This window comes from Nanorana parkeri, unplaced genomic scaffold, assembly GCF_000935625.1.
Source record: "Nanorana parkeri isolate BGI_ZX_2015 unplaced genomic scaffold, ASM93562v1 scaffold3, whole genome shotgun sequence".
NCBI lineage: Eukaryota > Metazoa > Chordata > Amphibia > Anura > Dicroglossidae > Nanorana > Nanorana parkeri.
The window spans coordinates 5,452,504-5,463,764 of NW_017306271.1; the positions used below are offsets into that span (position 1 = coordinate 5,452,504).

Sequence of the window (11,261 nt, forward strand, 5' to 3'; positions counted from 1 at the left end):
CCCAATTTTTCCTTAGAGCCCCCCACAGTAAAGTAAAAAAAAGTCAAGTTTCGGCCTGAAAATTTTCTTTATTTTCGGTTTCAAAATTCCATTTCGGTTCACCCGTAATTGATTCCAAGACACCACAGTGGAAGGTGACTTCAGATAAGGTCTGGTGGGTTGTGGAAAAATGCAGCATTGTCTATTTTTTCACAATGCACTGCAAAATGTTTTCTATGCCCTTGCAGTGACTGGCAAAAAAATGCCAGCCACCGCACATAATGTACATTTTGTTTTTTGGTAGTACTGTACAGGAAGGCTAGAAGCCTTTTCAGCTTTTACTGTTGGGTGTGTCCCTGTTGCAAAAACAGAAAGTGAGGAAAAGTCTGTCAAGGAGCCCTGAGATAGCAGTAAAAAAAAAAACAACAGGGGGCCTAATCCTTCCCCACTTTATCATAACAAAACAAAAGAGAAAACTGGAATTTGCATCATTCCACCCAGCTATTCTTCTCCCTCTGACCTTAGCACTGAACAGTCAAGTCCAGGCATCCTCACTATATCCCGATATGAAATGTGCAGAGGAGATGTATAATTTATGCACAAAAAAAAAAAATTAAAAAAAAAATGACAAGACTAAAAAGTTCAGCATTTTCAGCAAATAAAAGCATAAAATGGGTCTGCCTGGGTTTAATCCCTTACCAGTACAGGATGCAGCCAAATGTAAAAGTAACAATGAAATCTAACATACCTTAGGCCGGTTACAGTTGACCACCATCCTTAGTATTCGGTTTTTCAGGTCTTCCATGTTAGGTAAACTCAATCTGTCCAGAATAAAAGGTATCAATTAATGGTGAGGGAAGCATAGTACGTGTGGGCGTATCGTATACATAGTCACAGTTGGGTACTTACCTTGGTACAAGATCTTTACCCAGTATTACAGAGATAATGAAACTCTGTGAATAATCAGCAAGAGCTTTGCTACACAAGAAATACAAATTAAAGTCATTTCTTTTATCCCACAAAACAGACCAGATTACAATGTACTCCGAGCATCACTGAAAACACATTCTGATATCCTACTGAAAATGGGTGTATTGTCTTAACAGATTGTTTTGTTTTCTTCAGATGCTTCTAATTGACATTCATTTTCAACTGTAGTGATCAGGAAAATCCAGTTCCTATCTAAACAAACAAAAATTCTAACCGCGAATTTAAATTTTCATTTCGGGAAAAATCAGATCGTGCTATAATGTGCTAGGCACAAACCTGTTTGCTACATCTGAGATAATAGCAGGTCTGGATGACATTTTTAGGGGCTTGCAAACAAAATCAGTTGACTTATCAAATGGAGAAATAGAATGTTCTCTCCCTTTCAAAGGGAAATCCATTAACTTAACAATGGCAAAATAGAATGTTATGAAGAAATATTTTGAACAAACCTTTGTACAAAATTTTAACAGTGTATCACCAGCTTTAGGTCTTTAAGATTTCTTGCACTTCCTGCCCTGGTGACCCCGTATGTGTCAGAGTTTGCAACAGTAAACAGCAGGATGCAGCATCAGTCTGATCTGACTCTGAAGTCCTCATTCTGTTTACTGCCTCGCCCATGCCCCCCCCTAAGATTGGAGTGTGAGGGTTACCTCAAAGCCAGGATGAACGAGAAAGAAACTTTGAAAAATAAGCTACATGATTGCTGTAGCACTTGTGTGTACAAATCCTAATCTAGCTTATAGGTAAATTGATGTACTATTTATTCCGTACTAAAGAAAACAAAACACTGGCTATCATCTATGTACAGTTATGCATTCCAGCACAGAGAACTTTCAGAAAAGTCAAGTGATCCTCATTATTTTCTAGACTTTCCCAATTATATTTTTACAACTTTAACATCAGTAATTTCCCTATATGTGAAATATTCACAGGACAGCTTGCACAGATTTATGGCCATTATACTCTTTCATCAAGGCACAAGAGCCTACATACCTCAGCAGGCCCCCTGGTGGAGAAAATGCATAGCATTTCAGGGTAGGAAATGAACTTCGAAGCATTATTGCCGCTAGAGCAGCAGCTCCAGCTCCTAAGCTATGTCCTACTATGACCAGCTTGTATTCCTAAAGGGAAAAGAAAGAGAAAAAAAAGGGGAGGCGTGAGAGCCTTCTAGGGAAGAACAGTGCAATATAATCTCACAGCATCCAGAAAATTGCAGTCCCAGATAGAAAGGCAAATATGTCACCGATACCGAGTATTTGGGTGAGTACTCGTACTCGCCCAAATGCTCCGATACCTAGCACGAGTACTTCCTGTATCAGAAAGCCGGGCAGCTCATCATTACACGCTGCCCGGTTTCCTCATTGGCCGGGAAACTGCTCCATGCTCTCTCATCACTTGTGATGAAAGAGCATGGAGCCGACTTCCCGGCAAATCAGGAAGCCGGGTAGCGTGTAATGACGCAGCGCCTGGCATTCTGATTGGCCAGCAAGCCGGCGTCATGCTCCCTCGTCATCTCATGAATCATAATATTAAAGAAACTGACCTAAAATCATTAGTTTGTATTGCTTTAGAAAAAATGTGACCTGATCCTTTAAGAAAAAGTATCGGTAATTGGTATTGGCGAGTACTTGATCAAAAGTATCGGTACTCGGTCTTAAAAAAGTGGTATCGGTGCATCCCTAGTCTAAACCCATGTCTAAGCTCCATATCAAGGCTTGCACAGGGTCAACCATCTTCTTCCCTCCCTCCCTCACATGCAGATGTTCCAACATAGCAATTGGCCAGGACACTGGCTTCTGGGAGGTAGGGAAGAATGTCACACGTTTCCATCATTCTGAAACACTGTTTTCAGAGCCTGGAAGGAGATGGAAGAGACAGAAGAACAGAGTAATGGGAAGTATAATGAATGTGGTGATTTACTGAGTAGGGGGAAGGGGCTTTTTAAGAGAACCTGTCATTTTGCCCTGAAACCCCCACATGTAGTCTACTGGGATCCTTTCCTTCACATTTCCATTGAGCTCCCTTAAGGTCGGCCAGAAGATTGAGCACTCTTGATCTCTTGACACCATGGAGAACAAGGTTTGTGGACTTGCGACAGGCCTGTTTTACTCTGTGCAATATTAAAAATTATATACATTTAATAAATAATTTTATGTGCAATCTGATGTACTCTGGTTCTTTTTTTTTTTTTTTGTACATACTGTATCTGTCTTGCATTAGGTACAGAGCATGCAAGGATTGACAGTTCCAGAGGGTGAGCACATTTTGCTTTATAAGTTCGTAGCTTGATAAAGGATTACTTATAGCAAAAGCATGTCCTACTTTAGCTCAATGAGGTCTGCGGGACTAGAGCACAACTCCAGGCTAACAAGGCACAGGAAAAAAAGATGCACTGTACATTTTAACTCTGCAAGACAAAATCCACCAAGAATCTTTTTTTCCCTCCTCTAAACTGTACCTCCCATAACACTTTGCCAAGTGGAAGAATGTAATTTGATACAAGTGGAGAGGAACCTTGACATCAATTTTATTCAGCAGGTCTTGCAATATTTGTCATATAGGTGTGATCCCTAGTGTGACGGACTGAACCGTCACTAGGGCTGCTGGGAGGAGCCTGAGGGCTAGCCTCCTTCCTAGAGACTATGGACCAATCCCTATTTGCCTTGTTTCGAGTCCTCATTTGCATGGCCAAGAGGACCTAGGTGAGGACTGGAGGATACTTTGCAGCTGACCAATAGGAAGGTGGTCGGTTGGGCCACCATCAAACTGTTGTTTATAAAAGTCTGTGTGTGCATCCAATAAACGTGATTCCTGTTTGAGCTTACATACAGCCTGCCTGGTGTTTGTTCTGAGCTATTACCACTGGATACGAACAGCACATAGTTGAAGTTCGAATCCCAAATTATCGGATGTCCGAAATATCAGACGCTGCGGTCTGAAATCTGAGGAGTGCCGGGAGAGTGGAACCGAGCGAGCAAGGGGCTCGTTACACCTAGTATCCAGAAAGATGTTGGATTTTATCTACAATTGTAGTGAAGATTAATTTTTCTACTGAAGATGAAGACACATGGTCACCCTTTCGCACTTTGGCGACAGGTCTTCTAATGGAAGGGATAATACCAGTGAAAGAAAAAAATTGGATTGTAGACATGATAAAAAAAGGTACAAGAAAATACTTACTGGTGCAATTGTGAAAGCTTGATTCAATATGCCATCATTTATTAATCTTCTATATATGTAACTTGCAGCTTGAGCTATGCCCTAGGAAAAGGAGATGAAAAACATTTGTATGTAGTCAACAACTTGCCATCATCTGATAGGGAGTTTAGTTGGGCATCATTTATAAAAAATTTCTCTCTACTAGAACAGTTTGTTAATGGCACCGTTTACAAAATAACAACCAGCCCAAATCAGTGATCCTACAAGTGCTATATGATCAAACACAGAATCCCCTTTACACATTAGCTTCCATCTCAAAATAGAAACTTCAGTAAAGTAAACCTAAGACACTGTTGAGATGCCTTATTCCATGAAACATGCTGCCTGTAATTTGACCTCAAGCTCGTTGCAAGCATCTGTGACAGGCATTGTAGTAAGTAAATCGAGATTTTTAGGGAAAACGAATGCAAGACACAACACAGATTTTAAGTAATGTCTTCCCAACACAAGGACATTCATTTACAGTAGAGATGCCAAGCAATGGTTATAAGCCAAAAGGGATGCTAAAGATATGATGAACAAAACATAGTCAAGGATTTCCTTCAGGTGAACACCGCATCTATAAACAAACAATCAAGTAGATCAAGAGAATTACACAACAGAGGTTCTAAGCAAGTCTTAACCTTTGCTGTTAAAGTCAACCTTGGCCCCATTGAACTCCCAACCCTCATTTATAATCAGTGAATCCAACCATTACCCATAGGAAACATGATATGCAGATCTCACAGGAAAATAACATACAACTTCACCAGCTATACCTTTAGATCTACTGGTTGATATGAACTTCCCAGGAATGCGCCTCCTGACTATATTCCTGTGCACTTGTTCCATTAGGTCCAAATATATTATCCACAATGTAAAATAAATTAAAAAGCAAACAGCCATATATAAGAAAATGTGACATCTACAAAAACGAAAATGTTAGTTTTGGGTTGGCAACCCTTTAAAAACTAGAAGGTAAGATTGCCGACACTGGTGACAGTATAACTCAAATTCTGACTGCAGAAAATTGATCTGTGCAGTGGTGGGAATAAATTTGTGTCAAGAGAAGTGCCTTGACAAATTAGGCAAGCATTTAAACCATGCAGTGATGGCTATTTTTACCTTATGGGAGAAACAATCTCCTTCCACCCCCTCTGTTTGCAGATCCTCACATACTGCTGACAGGTCAGTCAGAACATCCTGTAGGGAGAGTAAAAAAATGCAGGTAAGAAACATCTTGAAGCTTCTGGTGTAACATGCCTATTCATAGCCCAGAGGTTCAGCAATACAAAGCCTAAAATATAATCTACATAAAGATTCTAGTTTACTAGGTTCTACTATGATTTTATCAACAAGCTGACACTAGAAGTCTTGGCAGTGATCTAAGAGCAAGATGTTCACCCTAGGTACATGGGAAAGCTTTCACACAGCAGCAGAACAGTGTAGCTTCCAAGGTCAGGCACCCAGCAGTTGTTTGTCTCCTCAGAGACAATTATAATTTGCAAGATGGAGTGGCGATACAAAGCAGTACAATACAGGATGACGATGAACGTAGAGAAATTAAGGTAGTGGGGTGTCCAGGTCCAAAGCTTGACGAGGATTCCCATGGTATTCAAGTCATGCCAAGTCCAAAGCCTGATGAGGATTCCCATGGCATTCAAATCATGCCAAGTCCACATCTTGACCTGGATTCCCATGGTATTCAAGTCATACCAAGTCCAAAGCCTGACGAAGATTCCCATGCTATTCAAGTCATGCCAAGTCCAAATCTTGACCTGGATTCCCATGGTATCCAAATCAAGTTCAAATCTTGACCTGGATGCGCATGGTATTCAAGTCATACCAAAAACAACAAAACAAGTAGAAGCAACAAGTAAAATAATGAAGAGCAGAGCAAAAAAAAAAAAGAAAAAAAAAGGACTGTGTACTAATCTGTTACCATAAAACAAAAATAATTTCCTTTATTTACCTCAAGTGATAAAGTTCCTCTCACAGCAACTAAGATGGCTTCCGTTTTGTGATCGAGGGCTACAAAAAAGGGTATTTCATAGATCTAAATAAAAGACAGTAAAATTATTACAAGAAATATAAAGATAATTTATCAATGCTAAAAAAACATATGTATTTTGTTACTCCCTTACTCTGTTATGGAAGCTGATGTGGATGAAATCCCTGTACTGGAGTCCTGTTGTCTGCAAGATGGAGCCAAAGTGGCAGTTCAGATTGTCACCACCGACAATATCATGCTGGGCACTTCGGTTCTGGCAACTGAAACATATGATTGTTAATACCAGCACTAACAATAACAAAATAAACACGGTGTATGGATCCGGCAATTTCAATAGGGAAAAAATATACCTGTTAAAATAGTATGCCTATTAACAGCCTTTTTTTTACTAATGTGAACCACAGCACAGCCTTTTTAAAACTGAAGGTATCTGCAAGTCAGTTCCCAAATTCAAAGGGGTTTATTATTCATTTAAGAATAATGGGCAGAGCCATGCAAATTAATCCTGTAAGACCCTGGGCCAAATGTGCACCCAGACCCAAAGATGTAATGTACAGATACAGCCCAATTTTATAAAGCCATTCATTTCAAATTGCATACAGCAGTATGCTGGCTTCTTAGTGATCAACAGAGAGGTCTATGGAAACAATGGCTTCTATGGCGTAGGACTTGAGAAGGTATAAACAGGCAAAATACAGTAAGGTGGGCCAAAAGTAACCAAAATACTCTCCACTGACCCGGTAAAGCACAGTAGAGAGCTATTAAAAAAGTGCATGTCTTGCTTCCTCATTTAGGTCTGGTTCACACCTGGGCGTTTTACAGTGCGTTCCTACGCTCTGTAAAACGCTCAACATGTGAAAACCAATGATTGCCTATGGGCATGGTTCCCACCTGGGCGCTTTACAGCGCGCGTTTTTTAACCGCAAATCGCGGTAAAAACGCACAGCACGAAATGCGCGACAAACGCGCATATTCGATATGCCTAGGTGTGAACCCAGCCTTATTCCTCATTCTAGAACATTGGTCATGCAAATTATTAATTAAGAGCTACTGGATCATTTTTTAAGCCAGTTTTGAGAACCTGGTGCAATAAACCTGGCCATACACTGGTAGTTCAAAGGAAAAATCTCATCAGAACATTCAATAATGCCATCAGAGACTTGAAGAATGTCATTCATTTATCTAATTTTAGCATTTGATTTTGGAATGAGTGGAGTCGAAAATGACTGTCAATTTAACCCCATTAACGATCAGAAAATCAAACCAACGTTTTGAAAACATTTTTTTTCTAAAGCAATTCTCCTGGTGCATGGCCAGCTTAAAAGTCACTTGGAAAGGTGTGGTCACTTTTCTACTCCTCTGTATGTCGGTGAATGAAGGTTGCATTTATCAATGGTATGCACATTAATGGAGCAAATTAGTTGGAGTGCTGATTGCGAATAGCTTCCTCACTGAATTAATGTGGTTGGGAGATTAGATTGGAAGCTCCTATGAATACTATACAAAAACATACATAGTAGGACAGATGTACACTCACCATTCCCCACACAGTTTGCACAGTCCAGTGAGGGGGTTGCTGTATACATAGAGGGGCCATCCATAGGCGGCAAATGCAAACTGCATGTAGTGAGCAGCCCTATCCAACTCCACATCCAGGTCATCTCTCTGCAATAACACACAATGTTTTATAATACAGCACACTGATGGGGGAACGCATAAAATATTACAAACAGGAAAAAAATGCACAACACGCTATCTGTTGTATAAAATTAGATAGTAAACTAAACACGCACAATTATTTGATGTGTTTTATAGCTGGTCAGTCTATGGCTAGTATCTGGTGGAGCCCAGTCAACAGTTTGCTTAATATGACAAAAAAAACAACAAGTGCAATGCAAAGCGTCGGATGCAGTGGTATAAAGCACGCCGCCACTGGACTCTAGAGAAGTGGAGACGTGTTCTCTCGAGTGACGAATCACGCTTCTCTGTCTGGCAATCCGATGGACGTGTCTGGATTTGGCGGTTGCCAGGAGAACGGTACTTGCCTGACTGCATTGTTGCAAGTGTAAAGTTTGGTGGAGGGGGGATTATGGTGTGGGGGTGTTTTTCAGGGGTTGGGCTTGGCCCCTTAGTTCCAGTGAAGGGAACTCTTAAGGCATCAGCATACCAAGACATTTTGGACAATTTTATGCTGCCAACTTTGTGGGAACAGTTTGAGGATGGCCCCCTCCTGTTCCAACATGACTGCGCATCAGTGCACAAAGCAAGGTCCATAAAGACCTGGATGAGAGAGTTTGGGGTGGAGGAACTTGACTGGCCTGCACAGAGTACTGACCTCAACCCGACAGAACACCTTTGGGATAAATTAGAGCGGAGACTGCAAGCCAGGTCTTTTCGTCCAACATCAGTACCTGACCTCACAAATGCGCTTCTGGAAGAATGGTCAAACATTCCCATAGACACACTCCTAAACCTTGTGGACGCCTTCCTAGAAGAGTTGAAGCTGTTAGAGCGGCAAAGGGTGGGCCAACTCAATATTGAACCCTACGGACTAAGACTGGAATGCCATTAAAGTACATGTGCGTGTAAAGGCCGACGTCCCAATACTTTTGGCAATATAGTGTATTTGGCCGCTCTGTATACAAGCAGCCCCGACAGATAGATCACTTAGCCTCGCACCCCTAATCACAAGTGTCCTCACTCACACTTGTACAGCAAAGAAAATGGTGCGTGTCCAACCATGCCTATGTCAATCATGAAGATCGCTGGTCTTGTCTAGTGGAGGTTGTAAGTAAGATATCTGCAAATGTATTTCTGTGACTTCAGTTGAGATTTACCCAACAGCTGATAAGGTCTTACCGCAGTATGAATTGGAGACTCGCAAAGCACTTCATCTGGATCCCGGCTTAGCTCTACTTTGTCCTGCTCCTGGTGAAGAAGGGTCAGCCCTGCAGCAATATCACTTGGAACCAAATCTGTGTCCTACAAGGAATAAGGCACTCACGTCAGCACAAAGAAAAGCCATAGCTTCCAAAACAAAACTATTAATCAACTGCAATAATGGAACTGGACAGCTTTGGGATCACAAGCAAGTCTAAAATGGCGCTCTTCACAGTGTATGGCATGGGAAATGGGCGGGTGGTTACATAGTATTTGAGGTTGAATAAAGACATTAGTCCATCAAGTCCAACCTATTAGGAAGCGTGTCAAACTTTAAAGGCCACTTCCACCTTTGCAGAGGTATTTAAAAAAAAAAAAAAAAACAGCAATGTACACCGAGTCAACATGAAGAAGGCATTTGTAGCTGCTGTATATGAACACCAAAATTTGCCTTTTTTGTTAGCTTTCCTCTTCATATCCTCACGAAAATGGTTGCCTCTGTCCTCTGCATGAAATCTTTGTATGTTACAACCGAGCTCTCTCTCTACCTAAGCTCTCCATACCCCAGATTGATGCAGTTTACTTCCCAAGGATAAAACAAAACTCCAGGCAAACTGCTTTTAGTCCTTACACTTATGTTAGCTCTAATGAGGTGTATCCCTCAGCAGGGTCATTGCCCATCCTTGTATTCATTCAGCTGACCAGCATGCTATACTCCTGGCCTGCTGTGGCTCTAACCGCTGCAGATTCCAGTCTTCTCTGAGCAGTATGTCCCTCAGTTTGACCCTCTACTTAAATTTTTAACTTTTACTTTAACTTCTTAAACATACAATGCGTCCAAGTCTAAAACCATTTGTTAGAGCAGACCGTGATCAAATGTAGCTAACGACTGATAATGAGATAATGAGATCTACCAGCATAGTACAGACAGGGTTAATATTCTACTTGACTCCATGTTAGGAGTCAAGTAGAATATTTAAGCAAGTAAAAAGCACTTAAAATGTAAGCAGCAATGTACATTTTAAATGTTTTTTAAAGTTCTGCAAGGGGCATAAGAGCATCTAACAAATTAAGTAGGCGTTATCCTAATTTGGCTGCAAAAGTGGAGTTGGCCATCTTGGTAGAGGCACTGGGCTTTGCTTCCTCATGTCAGAGCCTCCAGCAAGGAGAACAGTGAGCAGCACAATAGAGACCTCACCAAATTCCATTCTAAATCTCCTAAGACCAGCAGTCAGAGGCATGTAACCAGTGGAATTTCATTCGCAAAAAGTAATTCCTTCTAACAGTTAAAGGGGTTCAAACCAATTATCAGTTTCTACCATACTGCTATTTAAAAGGAGCAGGTAGGAAAATGTTACCAGTGGAATGTGGGTTTTGTTCCAAGAAACTCCATTCATTCCAAAATCAAACGAAATTTCAGACAACATTTATCAAGTTTTTGATGACATTATTATTATATGTTCTGATGAGATTTTTCATACGTACTTTCGTATAAAAATCTACTGGTGTATGACCAGCTTTAAATTCATGCATCAGTGTCTTAGCTGTACATCCGCTGTGTGAATCTATGAGGCTGCAGGCACAGGAATACTTAGACACCCTCTTATACCAGGAAGTAAATTCAAGACAAATGGTAAATACTCAGACCAATTACCATTTCTAGATGTTCCCTAGAACATAACAAATCTCCACTTTAATGAAATAAAGCCTAATAGTGAAAGTAAGATAGATATTCTCACAATTGCGGCATTTGAGTCCCAGAGAGATAATAAATGATAAAAAAAATAAAAATAAAAAAAAGGAGGATATCCTTCAACTTGTAGGCATGCAATCAACCCTTAATCAGATTTGGGTGGGCTTGATGTTATGTTGATGTTACGTTTCCTGAACAAATATATTTTTCAAGAAAAGTAGGATGTTGATTTTAAAATGACGAGTATTTGCCATTTGCACACACACCAAAAGTATTTTTCTTTTCCCCTTTTACATGGTCAGAGTGTCACTTATTCCACATGCGCTAATTCTTTACAGGCATGGACAATTTATTAATTGTTTCTACAGAATAGGTTGAAATATTCCAAAAAAATTGCACTAGCATTGGGATATAAAGTCAACTTAGATGGAAAAAGGTGCTCGGCAATGTATCCATTTAACCATTTAAAAGAATGCTTTAATGAGAAAGTATGGGGGGGGGGGGGGGGCC

At 40.5% G+C, this 11,261-nt stretch overlaps 1 protein-coding gene across 2 annotated transcripts in view; it reads right to left on the reverse strand.

Moving 5' to 3' along the window:
* Nucleotides 1-11,261, reverse strand: part of DAGLB (diacylglycerol lipase beta) — a 26,146-nt gene that overhangs the window by 3,412 nt on the left and 11,473 nt on the right. The window contains exons 5-13 of one of the 2 annotated variants that reach the window (XM_018572250.1): nt 9,038-9,160; nt 7,716-7,843; nt 6,312-6,438; nt 6,140-6,223; nt 5,293-5,370; nt 4,150-4,230; nt 1,963-2,090; nt 889-957; nt 728-800 (exon numbers count right to left, since the gene is read on the reverse strand). In XM_018572250.1, the coding sequence (XP_018427752.1) occupies nt 728-800; nt 889-957; nt 1,963-2,090; nt 4,150-4,230; nt 5,293-5,370; nt 6,140-6,223; nt 6,312-6,438; nt 7,716-7,843; nt 9,038-9,160 (891 nt within the window). Of the gene's footprint in view, nt 1-727; nt 801-888; nt 958-1,962; nt 2,091-4,149; nt 4,231-5,292; nt 5,371-6,139; nt 6,224-6,311; nt 6,439-7,715; nt 7,844-9,020; nt 9,161-11,261 lie in introns of both variants that reach the window. The other variant, XM_018572325.1, reaches the window with a different exon arrangement.